General features: G+C 41.1%; 1 protein-coding gene across 3 annotated transcripts in view; it reads left to right on the forward strand.

The window, feature by feature from the left end:
- Positions 1–16,984: 16,984 nt before the first annotated feature.
- KLHL4 (kelch like family member 4) overlaps positions 16,985–20,503 on the forward strand; it is a 39,141-nt gene continuing 35,622 nt past the window's right edge. Inside the window, exons 1-2 of one of the 3 annotated variants that reach the window (XM_063170834.1) lie at positions 16,985–17,148; positions 17,757–18,194. In XM_063170834.1, the coding sequence (XP_063026904.1) occupies positions 17,770–18,194 (425 nt within the window). In that variant the 5' untranslated portion in view covers positions 16,985–17,148; positions 17,757–17,769. Of the gene's footprint in view, positions 17,149–17,174; positions 18,195–20,503 lie in introns of those variants that run through there. The other 2 variants (XM_063170835.1, XM_063170833.1) reach the window with 2 other exon arrangements.

Raw genomic sequence — 20,503 nt, forward strand, 5'->3', positions numbered from 1 at the left:
GGATGGATGTGTTCCCTGGGATCTCTGGCTCCAGGGCTGCTCCTGCCCAAATCCAGACCCCTCACAGCAGATTAGAGCTTCCAGCAGGCTCAAAATCCTGCAGCATCAGAGGGGATTTGTCTCCTCTCCTCAGCTCTGTGCTTTGGGGCTTTATCAAGGTCTATTTTCATGGTTTCTTCCAGAACACAATTGAAAAAACCCCAAAAAACCAAAACTTCTCCCCTCCCCCCCATTATTATTTTTCCTGCAGAAGGATCTAAAACCAATTTAATGACATTGAACATATTTGCTCTTCAGTTACTCAGAGAAAATATTCCAATTTTTGCAAGAGTGCTCATCACTAAGGTTTGCAGCCTCAATGTGGAATGAACTTCAGGTGGGATTCACCTTTCATTTGTTTGAGAGTGTTTAAAAAAGTGAAATCCAGTGAAATTTCCTATCTCTTGCACTACTGCAATCCCTTCATATCAGAATCAATGTTGTGTTTGAGTTTCTGTTAAACAGCACGTGTGACCGAGCTGGAATTCTGCAGCAATTCCTGTTTGGTGTCTCCTGTGCCCCAGCCTCAGCCACAGAGCACAGCCCTCTCTCAGCCTCGTGCTGGGTTTGAAAGATAAATTCCCAATACTACTCCTCCACCTACAAATCACCCACAAAGTTACTTTACAATATGGAAATTTTTAGGTATAAACTTATATGAAACCATGGATCTTATGCATAATGTATTAATACACACATTATATAATATAAATTATACATGTATATATATCAGCTTGTTAGCAGTAGAGTAGAAAATTTCATGCCATGAGGGATGTGGTGTTTTGTTAAATAGCATCACATTTAGCTAGATAATGAAATAAATAACAAAGAATTATTGTAAATACAAAGTTAACCTTGTTCATTTTGTACCACCAAATGGAAAAAAAAGTAATTCAACTAAAAAAATATTTTTGCCTGTTGCCAGGAAGAAAATGTTATTGGAAGCTTTGATGCTTGTGGCAAATGGTATCAGTCATCATTAATTTGACTAAACCTGTCAGTTTTGCATTATTTGACAGGCATTTCTAGTTGGGGCTTATTTTCTGAGGACATTTTGACAAGTGTATCACAGTACAAGTATCTAAACACAAAGCAAGAGTTTAGGAAGCAGTCAGAGTGATGCAGAGCAGGGAGGTGTTTGGGTTAACTTCTCAGGAGCCTGGAGAGCAGAATGCCAAAACTGAGATGAAAATTTCCCAGGCAATGACAAACACACACAGAAAGCTGTCCTCAAGTTTTGTGTGTGAGGGTATGAGCACAAATAATGTAATTAATTCTACATTTTTAGAGTTTTGGGTGTTTTTTTTTGTGGACCAGCACTGTGCTTGTTAGTGAATAAAAAAGGAAGAATGAACAGATGATACTGAGGAGTGTAGATATTAAAAATTGGCTGGACTGAGGATGCTTCACTGCAACCAGCTGGCTGATTGCACAGACAGAACTGGGCAGGAGCAGCGCTGTGGGGCTCACAGAACATCTCCCCGTTCTTTTGGCACCCTGAGATGGATCTGGAGCTCTTCCTCAAGGACAGCCCTTCCAGCCCCACCCAGGGCAGGAGAAGGAAGAGAATTCACATCCTGAATTCCAGAACCAGATGCAATCACCATCCCTCACGCTGAAAACGTCTGTGAGCCTCCTCTGCTCACCAGAAAACACCAATGGCTTAACCAGGAGGGTGCAAACTCACCACCAAGATTTAGAGCATCCATTCACCCCCAAAAGGAAACTTTTCTCCCCACTTTTCCCAGATTGGTGCTGCTGTTCTCCAGCCCCAGGGTGTTTTTGGCAGGGTTTGCTGGACTGTTCCAGGACAGAGCATTGAATGGCTCTGGGGGTGCCTGCAGCTTTCAGCTCAGGGTGAGCTGGCAGCAGCTTCAGCAGCACAGCCTCAGATAAATGGGTTGCCACAGCAACATCCCTGCCTGCTGCCAAATTCTGCAGCTCAAGTTTAAAAGCTGAGCTCAAACCGAGGTCCTTTTCCAAAAAATTTCTAAGCTCTTATTAAATAAAAGCAAACGCGCCACCATATTGCTCTCAAAAAAAAAAAAAAAAAAAAAAAAGAAAAAGGAAAGGGAAAAAAAAAAAAAGGGAAAAAAAAAAGGGGGGGAAAAAAAAGGGGGGAAAAAAAAGGGGGGAAAAAAAAGGGGGGAAAAAAAAAGGGGGGAAAAAAAAGGGGGGGGAAAAAAAGGGGGGAAAAAAAAGGGGGGAAAAAAAAAGGGGGGAAAAAAAAAGGGGGGAAAAAAAAAGGGGGGAAAAAAAAAGGGGGGAAAAAAAAAGGGGGGAAAAAAAAAGGGGGGAAAAAAAAATGGGGAAAAAAAAGGGGGAAAAAAAAAGGGGGAAAAAAAGGGGGAAAAAAAAGGGGGAAAAAAAAAGGGGGAAAAAAAAAGGGGGGGAAAAAAGGGGGTGGGGGGAAGAAAAGGGAAATCAATCCATCCCACACAGAAGGAGGCAGTTCTTGCTCTGCCATTTACTTCCAGAGCTGGTGCTCCAGCTCTTCTGACCTCAGCATTGGCTTCTCTCCTACTAAAATGCTGTATTTCCACTATGAATTTGCCTGGCTTAAAATCAAGCATGCAATATTTATACACCTCTAGTCAAGCATGCAGAAGATAAGAATGCCATTTCTGAGGGAAGCAGCAGAGTTTAAAAGGCAGTTCTGTTCCTGTGGCTTTTCAAAAGCACCTTTGGTCACTGCCCTGTGCCCCTGGAACCTCAGCAGAACTCAAACCAAAGTTTCCCAAGAACTAAATTTTTTTCCCCTGGAAGTTCTGAGCAGGAGAATTAGTTGCTCTAATTTTATGAAATTTACAGCAGTGTGAAAAAACCCTGGATCTATCAAACAGGTTTTATTAATATAGAAAGGAGTTAAATTTATAATGGAGCTTGAATGTCATTCACAAACTGCACTGATGGCACAATTTTATCATTATATTCCAATTCTTAGAGCTTTTGAATTTGGGTTTCCAATTCCCAGCTTGAAGTTCTCAATATATTTCAACTATATTACAATCAAAAAACTCCCCAAAATCTGCATCCACTCAAACATCCTATTACATATGAGAGAATGCCAGGAAATACAATATATAATACAATATAAAATACAATATATATTCCTTGGTTTTTTTCCAAGGAAGTTTGATGTCTTTCCACGCACTCTTCAAAAATCATCCACACTTAGAACCAGCTCAAAATGAGAGATGCAGCTGAACAATCACTGACACCTCAGATAAGAAATATCCCCAGTACCTTCCAAAGCCTCTCAGTGATGGACATTTCTGTGGATCTTTCCCAGTGTTCACTGCCAAGCAATGCAATAATCCCGATTATTAATAAATAAATAATAATAAATATATTATAATAAACCCTATGTCAGCTGGCAGGGCAGCAGCAGAGCAGAATTCCGTGCCCAGACTTTTGCACATCTCCCTTTTCCATGAGTGCCCTGCCTGTGCCCCACCTTTGCTCTGCTCAGCAAATCCTCCTGCACACACCAGCACTGTGGCCTTGTTGTTATAAATTCTATTTAGTCACTACATGGATCGTAAAATCCCAGGAAATAGGGCGAAGTTTCCTTTAGCAATTTCATTTTGGGGTATATAAAACTTCCCCCTAAAGTTTGAGATCTGTTTGTTGCAACAGCAACATAATAGGGAGAAAATAAAGAACAACATCAGGTCTGATTCATGCATAAGTTACAATTCAGGCTGCCTGACAAAGTATTTTAAACAAGGATCTTGGCAAAATACCTCGTTCTAGGTGGTTCATTATCCAAATAACATCAGCTAAGAGCAGAATAATTGCTTTGCCTCCTCTCTTTCTGCACTGAGTGCGTGCATTATTATTGTATGCACTTTCCTAAAGCAAACAACCTCCTTCACTGGCCATTAAAAACTCTTTTAAAGTACCTGAATCATCACCCTCCCTGCTTCTGAGTGTGCTCTGCTGTACACAGGGGTCCTGTTTGCACTTCCTATCATTCTGTGTCTGCACATCTGCAGATGTGCTCATTGTGAGCAGATTTTAGCAACTCTCCGGGGTCCTTGGGGGAAAGTTCAAGGATAAATGTCCCTCATGCACAGAACACAGCAGAGGAACTGTTAAAGACACATTGTTTGCAGTGATTTAAAGAAATGAGCCTGTCTTTAAAACCTCTGTAAGTACTTTAGGCTCTCATAAATCCCAGGGACAGAGTGGTGCTCACAGGTTCCAATGGTTACTGGCAGATTCTGAGCATGTAAAAATGAGGAAGAAATGTCTTAGGGATGTTTGGCTCTGCCACCTATGGCTTCCCTTCTCCATCTCTCCCTCTTTCCCCATCTCTGGTGATTTTTCAGGACCTTGGGGGAAGAGTTCGTGTCTGGTTTTGCCTTGGGATCCTCAGAACCAGGGAAGTTTTAAGAGCAGATTAACAGGGCAAAGTTGATTATTCCCACCCCTCCTCTCACAGCAGCTCTTACAACCTCAGGAAATTCTACTGAAACACATCATATTATAAAAACAATTCCAAGTGTGACTGGACACTGTCGTGGTTGAGCAGACTGGAAATATTCAGCAAAACTGGTGAAGTTATGCCAAAATTTCCAAAGAGAGTGAGATTTAGGCTTGCGTGTTTTAGGAAATTGGGTAACTGTAAACACAGGCTCCGTTTTGCTCTCTCTGGAGGGTCAGGATGGATCTTAGGAAAAGGTTCTTCCCCCAGAGGGTGCTGGGCACTGCCCAGGCTCCCAGGGAATGGAACAACCCCGAGCAACCCCAGAGATCCAGGAAGGTTTGGGTATCAGGGGACAGGGGCATGGTTGGGGTGTCTGTGTAGGACTGGATGATCCTTCCGGGGCCCTTCCAACTGAGGATATTCCATTATTCTGTGAAAAAGTCCTAGAAAATAATCTGGAGTTCAAGAAAAATGTGCCTGCAGTGAAATTTATTAAATTAATTCCGAAGAAGAGCTCAGTAGAAATTTTGCCTGTTTCATTCTCAGATGTAGGATCCAAAACCTCTCCATCCTATCCCACAACAGAACTGAAATTGTGGCAGTTTTGAAAATTCTCCCATGACTGATGCAATCAGCTGCCAGCATCTCACTGATAATGTATAACAATTTTATATATATATATATATATATATATATATATATATATATATAAAATATATATTATATATTATATATATATGTATTTTAAGTGCACATAAATTATACACAGTGTAAGTGCTGCAGAGAGACACATTTACAAAAGGAAACAAGCATCTTCCAGCTTTGGAGATTCTGTGTTAAAAGTTTAACAAGAAAGTAGATTTTGGGAGGATTTTTAAATACAAACACAAAAATATGCCCATTTTATTTTGGTGGTCTTGATCTTAAGACAATAAAATGCATCATATCTATCCCTAATATAGATATTATCTGAGTTATCTACTTATAGTTATTATCTACCTATAGTTATTCTCTACCAGTTCAGCTGTTGATGAAAACACAAAACCTTTGAGTTTCTGCCCTCTCCCAGCTCAGACTGACTTTAAATCAGGCTTTTTACAGAATTGTGTTTTCCTTTGGCATCAGCCATTTCTGAAAGCACCCCCACAGCCTGACAGGCTGCACAACATTTTGCCTTTTCACAAAAAAGGTATGGTTTTTATCAGGACAGATATTTACCCAGATGAATCCTGGCAACAAGATTTTCTGAAATACAAAATTCCACGAGGCAAAGAAAATGATGCGCAATTCCTTGAGTGCCTTATTTTAAGAACAAAATACAAGCAGCAGAACAGTAGCACCAAACTATTTTGGTCCATGGCATTACTTTCCAGTAAATCAAAAATCCTGCCCTGAAATTCTCCACTGAAGTCACCCTTGCCATGATCAGAGTGTGAGATGAGACAGAAATATTGCATTACTTTCTTTTGAGGATGGTTCTTCTCAGGGGTGGATCCTGCCTGGGGAACAGAATGGAGATTTTGGCCTGTGGCTCTGGGCTGGAGCAAGGACATTTCTTGGAACAGTCAATATATTTTCTGTCCCAGTGTATTTCCTTCTGGGTGATTCACATGGACAAGGGTCAGGCCAAATTAATTATTGAGGTAATCAGCTCCCTGGTCTCTGCTTTAAAGAGAGAAGGGCCACAGAGAGCATAAAGTTAATTTATATATGGGAAAGAAAAGATAGGGGAATATTGCTTTTCTAAGAAATCATTTAAAGATTTCTGAAGAGGGTCCCAGAGCTTTGGATCAAAGATAATGAAAAAGTACCCAGTACATATTCTCATTATAACTTCTAGACCAATACTCTGGCATTTTCATCAGAAAAAAAATCCCAATTTTTCAACAGATTGCTTTTGCTTACTAGGAATTGAATTATTTCTTGTCTGTGGCTGCACACCCTCACAGACCTGATTGGTACAAGGAGACAAGTGAGACATTGAAATCCACCTCAGATACTTAAAAATATCAGGAGGCATCTCATTACCTTGACTTTTATGGCTGATCAAACAGAGCAAATAGTGTGTAGTTGATGAATACAAGCTGATTTCTATCCCCACAAAAATGTTTCCACAACTATAAGTAATGAAAGCTGTGCCCAAAAGTGGCCAAGAAAGCCCTTCCAGCTGTGCAGCACAGCTTCAGTAGCACAAATAATCACCTGAAACTGGGTATTTCTGACAATTTAATTTACTACAGAACATTTGCAAGCTGACAGCCTGTGCCATGTAATTAAGAAAGAGATGCCTGGCAAGATTTATGTGTTGGGGAGAATCCACTGGAACTTAATAGGTTTTTGACAGGACTGAAGAATTGAACAAACTTAATGACTCCACTGGTGGATCATATAATTTCCTAAATAAGAATTTTTAAAAGATTTTAAATTATGTTTATTTGCTTTAAAAACAAGCAATTCAGGGAATTTCAGATTCAAAATGCCATTATTTGTATTAGATAGCTTAGCAATGGAAGTTTATAGATTATATAATATAATACAGGAATTTCCACCTGGCTGTGTTCATATCCCACTGCTAAATTACAAAGGTGGGAAATGTGCCTTCAGCCTAGGGGTAAATAATGGAGGAAAAATAGCAGAACTGGCTTTGAGGAAAATCAGGAAGAGAGAGAAAATAAAGAATCAAATATTAATAATAATATTAAAGCCTCGAGCTAAAGCAAAATAAATTAAGGCAAGGCTTTAGTCATGCTATGGAATTCAGCACTGAATTCATTATAGGAGTGACAGCACAACCAAGCACAGAAAAAAAAGAAGAAAGTTTAGTTTGGAGTTAGAGAAAGTGGTGAAAGTGGGTCTGTTCATACAAAAGCTGTCTCTTTTGCAGGGAAATGGATGCTCCATTTCAGGTACTTTAAAGCTTACTAAAGAGAACATCACATAAGCACAATTTGCACTGACCTGGACCATGTGCACAAGATCTTCCCATTTGCAGATTATCTCATCAAAAATTGAGATGCCAGCTCTGATCCATTTTTACACTGCTGGCAGTAATTTAAATAGGCTCCAACAAAAACAAAAACAAAACCAAAAGAAGTAAAAAATTCTAACCTTCTTTTCCATTTCTCTTTTTCAAAGCGCGTTCCTTTAATCCTTGGGCTGAAAGGGTTCCAAACCTGTGCCTTGCAACCCCCCTGGCAGGGCCCAGGCAGCATTTCAGGCATTTCATTGCCTGGTGACATTTTCAGGTGCCACACAGACCACGCTCAGTGGTTTGAAAAGTCTTTATTGTGCCTTTCAAACCCACATCCCTCCTCTGAGAGGCTCAGCTGGGCTGTGCCCTGCACTGCCAAGCCCTCCCTGGGTGTTATGGGCTGATCCACAAAACCTGAGCTGGGCTGAGCACCAGCAGCTGTTGAGGAACACCGCTGAAATTTGTAAAGACTGGTGAAAACCTTTTATTTTGCCTCATTCCCCCTTGATATTTATGTACTGCTGACACATATCAGCATCACAGGTGAATAATGTCCCCAAACAGCCTGAAAAGGGGGACACAAGGCAAAAACCTCCTTAAATCACAGCAGCACTGAGTAAAACTGTTAGTTCCTACATGCTGAGAATTCAAATGGTGTATTTGTTCTAAATACACACATTTTTCCTTTTCAGACACAGCCAGGCAAGGGGGCTGCACTTTGGTTTTCTGTTAAACCCTGTGACACGTGTGGCTTTTTGTGCTTTAGCCCCCTCAGTCCTGCAAAGCTGATTTGTGCAGCCAGATTAGTGAGTCACCTACGTGCTGTCAGTGCCACTGAAAGTTTTGTGCAGTGTTAATCAAAATATTGATCAAAATAAGATATTTAAGTTAAGGGATTCTCTGCTTTTGAGCTAGGTGAGAAGGCAGCGGGAAATTTGCAAGTTGTGTGAGAAAGAATATATGGTATCTATCATGGTATTTAAAGAGCCAGGCAGAATAATCTTCTCTTGTTTCTTAAAGCTTTTGGACTTGACTAGGTTGGTGAAAAGAAGGTTATTAAATATCCTGATATATAAATGATGGGAATCACACCACAGATTTTTGGAATTTCAGTATTGCTTCCTCTTGAAGGTAAAAGATGTGTTATTTTCCAGAGGACTGGGTGTCCTGGTAATCCAGCAATGCCTTTCTGTGTGTAAGTGAGAGCTCTGCAAGGCAGAATGATTAGACTGTCAGCCAGAAGAACAATGAGCTGTGTTCCAGCACACAGAAAGCAATTTCAGAGGGAAAAGCCACCTCAATGGAGCAGCAAGAAGCAGTTATTAAGTAAGGAGAGGCAAATCGCTTTTCTTTCCCTACTGCTTTCTCCCATAACATTTTCATTAACACCACACATAAAATTATGAAATGAAGCACTAATATAATCAACTGCTGGCAGTGATTAAAAAAACCCACCCATGTCCAAGGCTTTTCTGCATGTTTCCATGGTTAGCTGAATTGAGTATTTTAGAGCAGTGGAATTTGGGAGTTAGATTTTTCCTGTAATCACTAATTCCACATTAGCACCACCACAGTTACAGGCTTAGTTCTTTAAAGACAACTGTATTTTACATGAAAATAGTGATGGCATCCAATACTCCTGAAGGTTCAAGAAAGTGGTAAACCATCAGGAACTCGCTAACAAGTGTATTAGCAGTAACTTAATTTTGAAAGTTAATGCCACACACTGTCAATCCAACTGTGCCAAACAACTCAATATGTGTTCTAAAGTAAATTTAAAGTTCTTTATAACCCCTGGTGTGTAAATTGAGACCTCAAAATGATTTGATGCAAACAGCCTTTTAAATTGACACTATCAGCCAAGAGCATCTCTTTCATTTGTGACATATGCTGAACTATATTAGCTAGATATTACCAATTTATTTCAGCAGAAGCTTAATTTCAGGAGGCTTGCTATCCTTAATTTCTGCTGAAACAATTTCCTGGTAGTGTACTTGCAATATGTTTTAATTTATTACAGCAGGGCTGTCCTTGTTATAGAATTTCTATAGTTAATGTATGCAGCTGCAATATTTTCCTTAATCAAAGAGAAAAGAGCCACTTTCCTTTGCCAGATCTCATCAGAGCACAAGCACCCAGCAGTGATGGGCATTTCTGTCCTGCACTGATTTCTGCACATCACCAGGGGACCTTTCAGGAAGTGGGGACACTTGACATTTCCCCCAAGCACCAGAAATTCCTGCTGCCCATCCCAGGGCTGGAGAGTTCCCCTTGCAGGACTGAGCAGCTGCACCCCACTCAAACACCCCAAACTGAGCTGGGAAACTGAAAATGGATTTCAAGCTTTTGGCTGCAGCTTTTAGCACTGAAACTCTGTCACACCTATAGGAGCTCTCTCACAATCACTGGGGTTTGGGGTGGCACAAATCACAGCAAAATTCAGGTGCAAGATGAAGAGATAAGGAACTGTATCAAATAAAATTGCTGGTGAAGTTCTGAAAAAAATTAAACCAGCATAATCTACACTAAAAAAAAATCACACCCTTGTCCTAGGCCATAAGTGGATTTTTCAGCCACTTTATGCTAAATAGTCAGATTTAATGTGTTGGTTTCTGTCCTTCTGTTTCTCTTCAGCAGGCTGAGTATCTCTGGCCCTTTGGGAATCTGTCATTAATAGGCTTTGTCTCAGAATGTTGCAGGTTAGATTCAGTAATCTGTGTTTTCCAGAGGTTTCATGCCATCCCTCTCTCCCTGAAATTTGCTATCACTTGCAAATATAATCACTCTGTTGTTCAGTACCATTTTATTATTAATAAATAGATATGAAGAGAAAACATATTCTGTTTTCCTATCAATTCCTAGATTTCCCCTTATGGTACAGTACTTACATGTACATCTCTTTCTTCCCCCAGAAAATACGAAAACACTAAAAATTCCTTGCACACCAAAATAGAAATGCTGAGTGTCTCTGCTCTAAAAACTGCAAACATGAAAGAACCAAAGATTATTTTTGCATGAGAAGGATAGGAGTTGAGTGCTTTAAATGTAGTTCTGTATTTTTATATTCCAGGCCAGTATCACACAGTGAAAGTGCAGCCTCAAGGTGTTTTGGCAGCTGACAGCAGCCAGAGCCAGGCTGAACAACAATAATATTGTGATGTGGATCTGTATGGCTTTTTGTCAAAGAAAAAATTGAGTTATTGTGTGCTTTTACAGGGGACATGAGCAAAGCAGTGGTGTCAGGATGCTGCAGACAGGTTGCTGACAAGGATATTGGTTCACAGCGCTTTTTTCAGATGAGCTTTGGCTATGATGCTTTTGAACATACGATTTTAAAAATTATTCTGTCCCCTGCATTCTTATGGAGTCACAAAGGAGAGATAAACCTCTGGGAAAATTGGTAGGAAAAGTGATGACAGCTGGCAGGGAAAGTGAAGGTTGATGGATTATTATGTTACAAACCCCAGCAGTAAGAGCCTGAGTTTGTAAGAAATGACTCAGGTCCCTTGGTGCTGCCAAGGCCAAGCAGCTGCTGCTCCAGAATCCCTCTCTGCGCCCTTGCAGAGACCAAATCCCAGCTGGTGGGAGCTGGGCAGTGTGCCTGGGTTCAGTCAAGGTCTGCACCTCAGAAAAGCCATGCAGGAGAAAGGCACCAAACAATTGTCTCAGAAAACCTCCAAACCTGCCCCAGGCTGCTCATTTTCCCAGGAATAATTGAAGATCTCTCCAAGCCCTGAAACCAGGGATTCAGGGGAGATGCAGGACTACACATTTTAAGAGGCTTTATTGACATACAGCACCTTTCATGAGCCTCAGAACACATTTGTGGATTAAAACCTAAATACTCCTAAGAACCGTTACATTTACAGCGCACAGAAATACAGCTGCCTGCAGGATTCCCTCTCCTGCAATTAATTAAAGGTGCCATTTATTACTTTTTAAGAGAGAATGAACAAGAGTCACATTAAAAAAAACCTGCCAGAGAAGACTGACCTTGGGCATAAGTCCTTGTTCTGCCAGGGCTTTCAGATGGCAAATGACACAGAGCTGTAGTGACAAGTGTCAAACCCACACACTGGCCTTTGCTGAAGGTATGCCAGATCCTTTCCGTACTCCTTCATATCCAACACTAATCACCGGGGGTTAAAGAGGGGTTGTTGTTAGCACTGAGTGTGCAGAAAATTCCAGTATTTTCTGCAAGAACCTGACCACTGTGATCTTTTTATATTTGTGGAATAAAAGCCATCATGTGCTTGTTTGATCCATCTGTTTCATGGAATAAATGCAAGTTGCAGCTACAGTTCTACTACTTACTGGTAGTTACTAGTAATTTACTAGTGGTTACTAGGTAAGCAGCAGTCACCTTTAATAAGTACTGCCAGGTTTGCACAACCCTGCCCCACCAGCATGAGAAAGATGTTGAGAAACTGAAGAGTTCACAGGAATAAAACTCAAATACAAAGTACAAATATCTTTTATACTTCTTTGCATCCATCCACATTTTTTCCATTCTTTTATATCTTGTTCTTGACCTGTTACAAGTTTCAAGTCGTGAGTTTGAGTTCTATTTTTGCTGCATTAATGGCATCACTTTCAAGCCCCTTGTCCATGGTAGACCCTTCTGGATATTTTTTATTTCTTCACTCCAATGTTCTGGTTCCATTTTGAGGGCGACGGCACTGCCACTGTTTGTCAAGCTCTTAGTCAGAATTACTCATACCAGGCTCATGTCTCACATGCTTTTTCCTTGGATCTTGTGGGAATGCTGTGATTTTTATCCAATTTTGGCACAGGGCTCTGTGGGTGGGTTGCAATCTGTAGGATAGCTCCCAGTTATTTGAGGAAGCAATTGTGTTTAAATGTGTCAACACCTTCCCTAAAGTGGATCATCTCTCCTGCCTCCTTTATGGGGAGCATGGGAAGCCACTGACTGTCTTTAACTGATTGGAGTCTGTGGCATTGAAAGTTTTCTTTCAAAAGAAAGCAGGAGCTTTCCTGCAGATTTTAAATAGATTATTTGCTTTGGGTTTTGTCCTGTTCCCTTCCCCTCAGCTCTGACTCCTGAGTGCTGCTGCTGTGCATTGCAGATGTTTCCTGGCTATCTCTCGCAAAAAGAATGGACTAATGGGAGCTCTTTTTCACATTATTTTTCAAAACAGGGTCATAAAAATATTCAACTTCTTGTTCTCTGTGTCTGGCCTGATCTGCAGTGGAAGTGCTGAGCACACAAAGTGTTGCAGACCTGTGGGGCACAGCTTGGGCACAGAGGGAACAGTTTTTAAATAGGGCTTGGTTTAGTGATCAACAATCTGTGCACATGTGAATCTTCTTGTGCTGTTCCCCCCAGTGCAAACTCTGTAATATTGATACAAGTAATTAACTTGACTTTCTAAATAATGTAATATCATAATAGACGAAAAATATCTTCAAAAACATGAGAAGAAATGATTCACTTTTTGTGCTTTTTGATTGTATCATTCAGCCTATGCAGATTTTCCCCTATTTGGCTCAGTTACCTGGTATTGAAGAACTCTGCTCCAAAGCTATCCTTGACTTTAATAAAAAATTCAATTTTTTTATGGTCTGTCTCATATCCAGCAAAGAACTTCTTTATCAGCTCTTGCTACCAACCTTGCAATACTCCTGGCTCCAGACTCCACAAGTGGTATTTTTCTGGGATTATTTTACAAGAAAGGTGGATGATTCCTCCTTTTATTAGTTGTGTCTAAGTTTGTTGGAAAAGAGAGATATTTTTCTAACAGGCTCTCCATACATGCACTGTACTACCAGGCTCAGGGCAAAAAGAAGAACAAGAAAAAAATAATAATTTTCTGTGTCTCTGTTGGGAAGAGAATAAACATCACATAACTGTATGGATATATTTCTCTTGCTTCAATTTTCAAAGAAATTACTGAGTTACTAACTGAAAAATTCAGACATTTTGAAATACATCATAAAACTCCTTTCTCTTAAGTGCTTTGGTGGCAGACAAATTTGGGAGGCAGCTGTAGCTAAAAGTCATTTTTGAAGCCTATTTAAAACATGATTTGAGACAAAATTATCAATTTCATCTTATAGGTAGATTATGACCAAAATGCTTTTGTAATTTACTAAATCAAGTGGTGCATCAGGTATTGACACATGTAATCTTGAAATGATTACCAAAACCCTAGACTCTTAATACATATCATTCAAATCATCTGCAAGTTCAACATGTTTACACAAAGCTTTTCAAATCATTCCCAGTTTCCTGCTGGGGGCCAGTCTACCATCAAATTTAATGTATTTTCCTGATGGGAGCAAAGACCTTTCTCCAAATATTGTATGGATTGAATGGAATGGAGGGGTTTTTGTGGATAAAAAGTTATTTTTCCTCCAAGTCCTGTCAAGCCTCCCCTGGGATGAGCAGCTGGCAGTGATGCTTTGCTGCAGGACAGATTTCTGGAGATGGATTTGCTCCTCACAGCTGACAGCCACATGAATTGTGCTTGGCTGCACCACAGCCATGAGATAAAGACATCAAAGAGTCCCTGGCACGTCACACAGGCACAGAACAGCTCAGGAGGGACCTCTGGAGCTCATCCAGGCTGATCTCCCACTCAGAGCAAGCCCAGTTGGAGCAGTGACACTTGGCATCACAGAATCCCACACTGCTTTGGGATGGAGGGACCTTAAAGTCCACCCCGGGCCACCTCTGCTATGGCAGGGACACCTTCCTCTGTCCCAGGGGGCTCCAAGCCCTGTCCAGCCTGGCCTTGGGCCCTGCCATGGGTCCAGGGGCAGCCACAGCTGCTCTGGGCACCTGTGCCAGGGCCTGCCCATCCTCAGTGGGTCCCACTTTCCCTGAGGAAGGAGATGCCACAGCCTCTCTTGGCAGCCTCCTCCCATCTCCCTGCTCACCCTCACAGGGAGAAAGTTTTCTCACCTCTCCTCAGCTTTTGCCATGGCCCAACTGGGCCTGCTGTGCCCATTGCCGTCCATGGCTCCCCTGGCACAGCCTGGTTCTGCCTCTGCTCTCCCACCAGGCACCTGCAGGCAGCACGAAAATGCCCCTGAGCCTTTTCTTCCTAAGGCTGAACAAATCCTGCTGCAGCTGCCTCCCCTCATCCATCACATGCTCCACCTGCCTGAGCCTCTTGGTGGCCTGGCTGGCCTTGCTGTGGTCCTAGAAAATCCTGTTCTTTGGAGATCTCCAGCCATGAGGGGAAAGAATAATGCTGTTATGTGGTTATTCATCTAAATGAGACCAAAGGCCTTAAATTAGGGCTAGGAATAACAGAAAAATCTTATATGTTGTCTCTTTTCTCATTTAGAAGGTTGAACCCAATCAGAGATGCACCTAAAAGCATGTGAGAAATTAAGAAAGAAATCACCCAGAAGTAAACACTCATTTAATTCAGCTTAAAAAGAACTAATTTTCTCACTAGGGGATAAATGAAAATGGTGAAAAGCAGGTACTTGGCATAAAACTGCTCCAGGGTTATACATATACATGCCACACTTCCAATAATTTCAGGCCTGAAATTTTGGGTTATCAAATCACTTATGTTGACCTGGTACAGCACACTGAAATTTTAGCCAGAACACTAACAAGGTCTGTAAAAAAATAATCTCCTTATGCCCCACGTGAAACATATCCTGTGCTGACTCAAGCTGACTCTCTGAGCAAGATGGTCTCTTCAGCAAACGTCCAGGTTGACTATTTTAATTTTAGCTAGATTCACTACATCTGCTAAAACCTGTACTGAGCAGGAACAGGCGTAATTCACAAGCAGAAGTGCTGCTTGTACATTCCCCTGTAAAATGCAAGGAATATGCTTTTGATGATATCTCAGAGCAGAGGATGACTTCAGCAAAAGAGATTTAAGGGAAGAAAACCGACAGAAGCTTTGTGACATGGTGGAAAAATATGGATTAAATGTATCAGAGCTGTTGCTAAGAGGAGCTGACAGAGCTGCTGAGATAGCTCAATGACCTGATTAAAGAGTAGCAAGAAAACGTGTTCTCTGTCCACCTCTACAAGATTTCATCATAAATTATTTCATTAACTTGGTGTATAGTGACTCCTTCCCTGAAATAGATGTCAAATTGCCATGTAGGCAATCGTCAGGAATATACAGAGATACAACTGAGTCTCATTACTTGTGTGAAATTGAAAGGAAAAACATCCTTAGTTGTGCAGGCTGAAACTGAGAAGTCAAGAAACATTATATTGAATATTATATATGTGTAATGCAAGAAAAAATGGCTGAAACACTTGGGTCTTCAGAAAGTCTTAGATTGCTGTAAAAGGTAATCAATAAAGTGTGAAAACATCTTATACTGACTTCTGGATATACAATAATCTCTCCTGCTCAATGCCCAGCCTTTTCACTGATCCTCTCACTGTCTATAAATCTTTTAATATCCCTGAAATTTGGTAGCAGCTTCTTTATTAGCTCATATTCTCAACAAGCTTGACTTGAACCCCCTTATTAAATGCACTTTAAGGCCTTTATACACCTTCCTGTTAATGTAACTTATTAGAAGTTGAATAAGTTTTCTAGCTTCTCTCTATTCCTAGAACATCTCAAAGGAAATCTTGTTAATGTACATTTAATTGCAACAGCTCAGCCTCAGTGTTCTCTATAGCAACAAATATGCATTGGCTACGTCTGTCAAACCTTCCCTCAGCTCCTTCCTTTCTGCCTTTTATGGCCAAGCCTTTCACACAGGTTTTCTTTTGTACAAAGTCTTTCCCTCTATGGATCTAGATAGGAAAAGAGCTTTCAATTATTTGGATGAGTTCTTCACTCATTCTGTAATTTCTCTCACGTGCATCCAGCCCATGATGCTGCACATCCTTTGCTTGAATACCATGAATAGGACAGGAGCAGGAGAGTCCAGTATAAAAACTGCAAATTCCTTAGTCCTACCCTCTCATTTTGTTTTTTATTCTGTAGGTTTTTTTAAACTCTACTTCACATTTCCTCGCTTGTACTATATGAAGTCCAAAAGAATAAAGAGCGGATTTTATTTGAATGTTTGATGTCCAATCATAGAATTTTGGCAAAAAAAAAAAAAAAAAGAAGAAAAGCTCACCAAAAAAACAGAGAAAAATGAAATTAATGTCAGGAGGTCTGAGAGGAGTGGTGTGTTAGAGAGGGTCCTCTCTGAATCATGTTCTACTGACTTTGTATTACAGCTTTTGCTATTTCTGCACCCTGCTTGCAGTTGGATAGACCATCAGTAGCCAACCTGGGAGAATATAACATTAAAAAAAATCCAGTCCATTCATTTCTTTTTAATTTGCAGATGAAAACATTCTGTGTGCACTATTTCAAACCACACAGGGGACAGTTCTCACAGCCCTGCCTGGTAACCAAGGGATGGGAATGAAAATCTCTCCCCTGTTAAATTTGCTGAAAACGCGTTACAGCGCACGCTACCGAAAGAAAGAAAAGAAAGGTGTTTTCAAAAAAAAACCCCACGAGTGTTTCACTGTCCGTGAGAAATCAAGAGCAGGATGGGAAAGGCTGTTTACACAGGCACTCAGCCAGGAAACTGTGCTTGCCACAGATCCAGTCATCCAGGGAGCACATCTCCGATTTTCCTGAGCTCCCTCCCTCTCCTCTCCTAGCCCTGCAATTCTATGGAGAAACCCATCGGTGGGTGAGAAAACACAGCCAGTCCTGCAGCATGCATCCAAAGGATGCCTCTCCTTTAGGTAAGTGCTACCACACCGAGGCCATTTGTAGGAATTTTACACAGCCAGACAAACAAACGCATTCCCTTAAGGAGCCGCGGGAGAGTTCCCAGAGAATCGCCACCAAAAACCCGCCTGGAAGCATCCTCTGTAAATCCGCCGTGAAAAGCAGCATTGCTAATTAGCAGGCTGGATGGAGAACGCCCTGAGATAGACAGAAAGTGTTGTCACTTTATTTGTGCGTGCTCCCCTGCATCTTAAGGCGCAGCTCGGGCTCCCTGAGGATCATGTGAGGCTGGGTTATATATGGGGAGCCGCGCTGTGGAGCTGCGAGTGTGTAAGCCCGGCAGCTGGGGAGTGTTATGGTCGCTGCTTTCCTGTGCTAAGCTGATTTACTTGTTTAAGGTCTGACCTCATCATCCTGTCAGTATGGATTCCCACCTATACAGCTAACAGCAGCTCAGCATCGCTCGCGGTGCATTCATCACGAGAGAGGCACAGGGCTGCCCGTGTTTGTTCTGCTGCTGCCTTTCCTTAAGAAGAGGAGTTGAAACAGAAGAGATAACAAAGAATCCATTTCCTTCCTGAAAGAATAGGCTTTTGTATTTTTTTTTTCCTTCTTTCTGGAGAAAAAAAAAAACCATGTCAGTGTCCGGGAAGAAGGAGTTTGACGTGAAGCAGATCCTGAGGCTCCGCTGGAGGTGGTTCAGCCACCCCTCGCAGGGCTCCGCCGGCTCTGGGGGCTGCCACCAGCAGGAAGGCTTCGAGCACAGGGGCACCCCGGTGCAGAGCCGGCTGAAGAGCCACTCTCGGGACAGGAACGGGCTCAAGAAGAACAGCAGCCCCGTGCACCACAACATCCTGGCCCCCGTGCCCGGCCCCACGCCGGGGCACCACCGCTCCATCCACAGCTGGCACCAGCACAGCCTCATCGAGCAGCTGCGCTCCAGCGAGGACAGCAGCAAAAACGGCGGCACCCAGGAAAACTCCGGCAAAGAGGAGTCAAGTAAAACCACGCAGGAGCTGCAGATGATAACAGAACAAAATGCAGATGAATCTGCAGAGAGGTAGGAGTTTTGAAGTGTGCGCTTGGAAAGGCAGACTTGCTTCCGAGTTATTCACTAAAAGTGTCTTTGTTTTCAGCCAGAGTTCCTTAGTGCATTCATCTCACTCTGGGTCTGTGCACACCCACACTCAGAGAGAAGGAGCACTTCTGCATCAGAAAAATGAACAGAAACATTGTCATGAAATTGTGATCTTTGCTTAAGGTACATCCTTCCATAACTCTTCCATATGCATACAACCTGCCAGTTTGTCAAATTTGCTCTATCAACATTCCCAGCATATCAATTTCTTCTCTTGATTTGTTATGTGTGAGTGCAATGAAAAAAGGAGCCTTCTGACATCCTGTCCTCATTCTGACTTTATCAATGGGCGCAACTTTGACAAATGGGAGCTGCTGGAGGTGCATGGGCTCTGTGGTTGCCATTGATCTCTCAGATTTCTCACTGATTTTCTTTTACTGTCTTCCTGGCAAGTAAAATTAACCTTGAACCTAGTGGCAAGGAAGCATCACTCTTTGCTTTTTTAAAGGTTTGTTTGAAATCCCAGTACTTTCACAGCTTATTTAGTAGGCTAAGACAAATCTTTTCTGCAATGTCAGGAGAAAAAACATCACAGCTATGAGAGCTTAGAGGTGTAAGCATAAAGGAAGAGCTATTTTTAAGTTGTGAATAACAAAGAATACAATGTCAATACCACTTATTTAATTAAGTTTTTTTATGTTTTCTTTTTCAAAACTCATGTCAGTATTTTTAGCTTATCTAGCAACATTTTTGTAACAATCATATCATAAATGTTTGACTTCAGTCCTTTCCCCACCTTGGAGTCAAGTCAAACATTTATGATATGATTGTTTGCACTGTTTGATGAGATTGCTATCAGTCTTTGGACATAATTTAAATGTATTACATTGCATTTAGATACAAATTTATCTCACTTGAAGTTACAGTTCTCTCAGTAAAAACCAAGCTGACATCTTGCATATTTTTAGCAGTTATTATTTCTCAAGTTGTGCATCTGCTGTGGGGAACATCTGCAGATGGAACAGCAAAAACTGCATTCCAAAATGTCACTTGGAAACCAGTCCCAGTAGTCAATAGGTACCAGATAAAATCATGATGGAATAAAAGCCCCGAGGAAGGACTGTGGGAGTTCTGAGTGTTTCCAGGGGTGCTGGTTTGGAAAGGGGAAACAGCAAAGCCTTAGTACAACATTTCAAATGATAGCACAAATTTCCTGAAATTAAAAAAGAGGTGATTTTAGACACACCTTAGAAGGAAAATTGATTTGATTTGAAGAAAATAAGGAACACTTATTCATCCAAATAAGATTCTACACCATGTGAAGAAGGAGGTAAAAAATCCCCTAATCAGTTCAGTTTGGAGGTAATAAACCACTGCCTTCTAAAATAAGATGTGACATTTTCTCCAGCTATATATAAAGTTTCTGCTAAGACCTCCTGAAGTTTTGTACCTTCATATCCATTCCAATTTAAGTTCTGCTCTTGAGCTCTTTGAAGTTGCAGCTTTTAGGATAGTTTTGGAACTGCATATATCATATATTGTTATAGTCAAATAAGTGAGTTTCTTTAAGATTTCAGAAAAAGCCATCATTGCATGTTGCAGATTAAAATCTATTTTAACATACATCTTAAAAAGCTGAATTGGTAATCAATTGTTTATAAAGTAATTCATGGCTATGAGTTTCTCTATAATTAAAATTTATTTCAAGAAAATAAAACTGACCATTAAGGACAACATAGCTCAAATTTCTTAAATATGTATCAACAGAAATCATTAGGTAAATCTCTGTTCCCTTCCCCTAAAGCATCCAGCACAGGCCACACATTAATTAATACATTAATTGGTTGGGTAGAAATGAGATACTGAAAAGAAATAAGGAGAAGCAGCCTTATACCTACAATTAACTAAATCTAGAATGTAGATATCATGAATATCTACATTCTAGATGAATGTATTTTCATCTCTTCAAAACAATGTCTCATCTTTGAAATGGTGCCTTTACATCATTCCAGGTCCCCTTTTCCTTTAGAAGTTCCAGATAGTCCCAATCAGTGGTAATTAATGGGCTCTGCTGGTGATTGACACACCAAAATCAGATTTTTGCAGGATCCCCTGAGCCCACACACTGCCAGAGCCGCCACAGCAGGAGCTGTGCAGGTATTTCAAATGTCAATTGATCAAATTTCACACCCACACCTGAGAACACCAAAGACAAATTTACCTTTTGGACCACAAAAGCCCTGTACTTTCAAAGCAGCTCTCTCTCCACCAGTGGATTTTCCTCTGCCTGG

The sequence above is a fragment of the Melospiza melodia genome, chromosome 16 (genome assembly GCF_035770615.1).
Source record: "Melospiza melodia melodia isolate bMelMel2 chromosome 16, bMelMel2.pri, whole genome shotgun sequence".
Lineage (NCBI taxonomy): Eukaryota > Metazoa > Chordata > Aves > Passeriformes > Passerellidae > Melospiza > Melospiza melodia.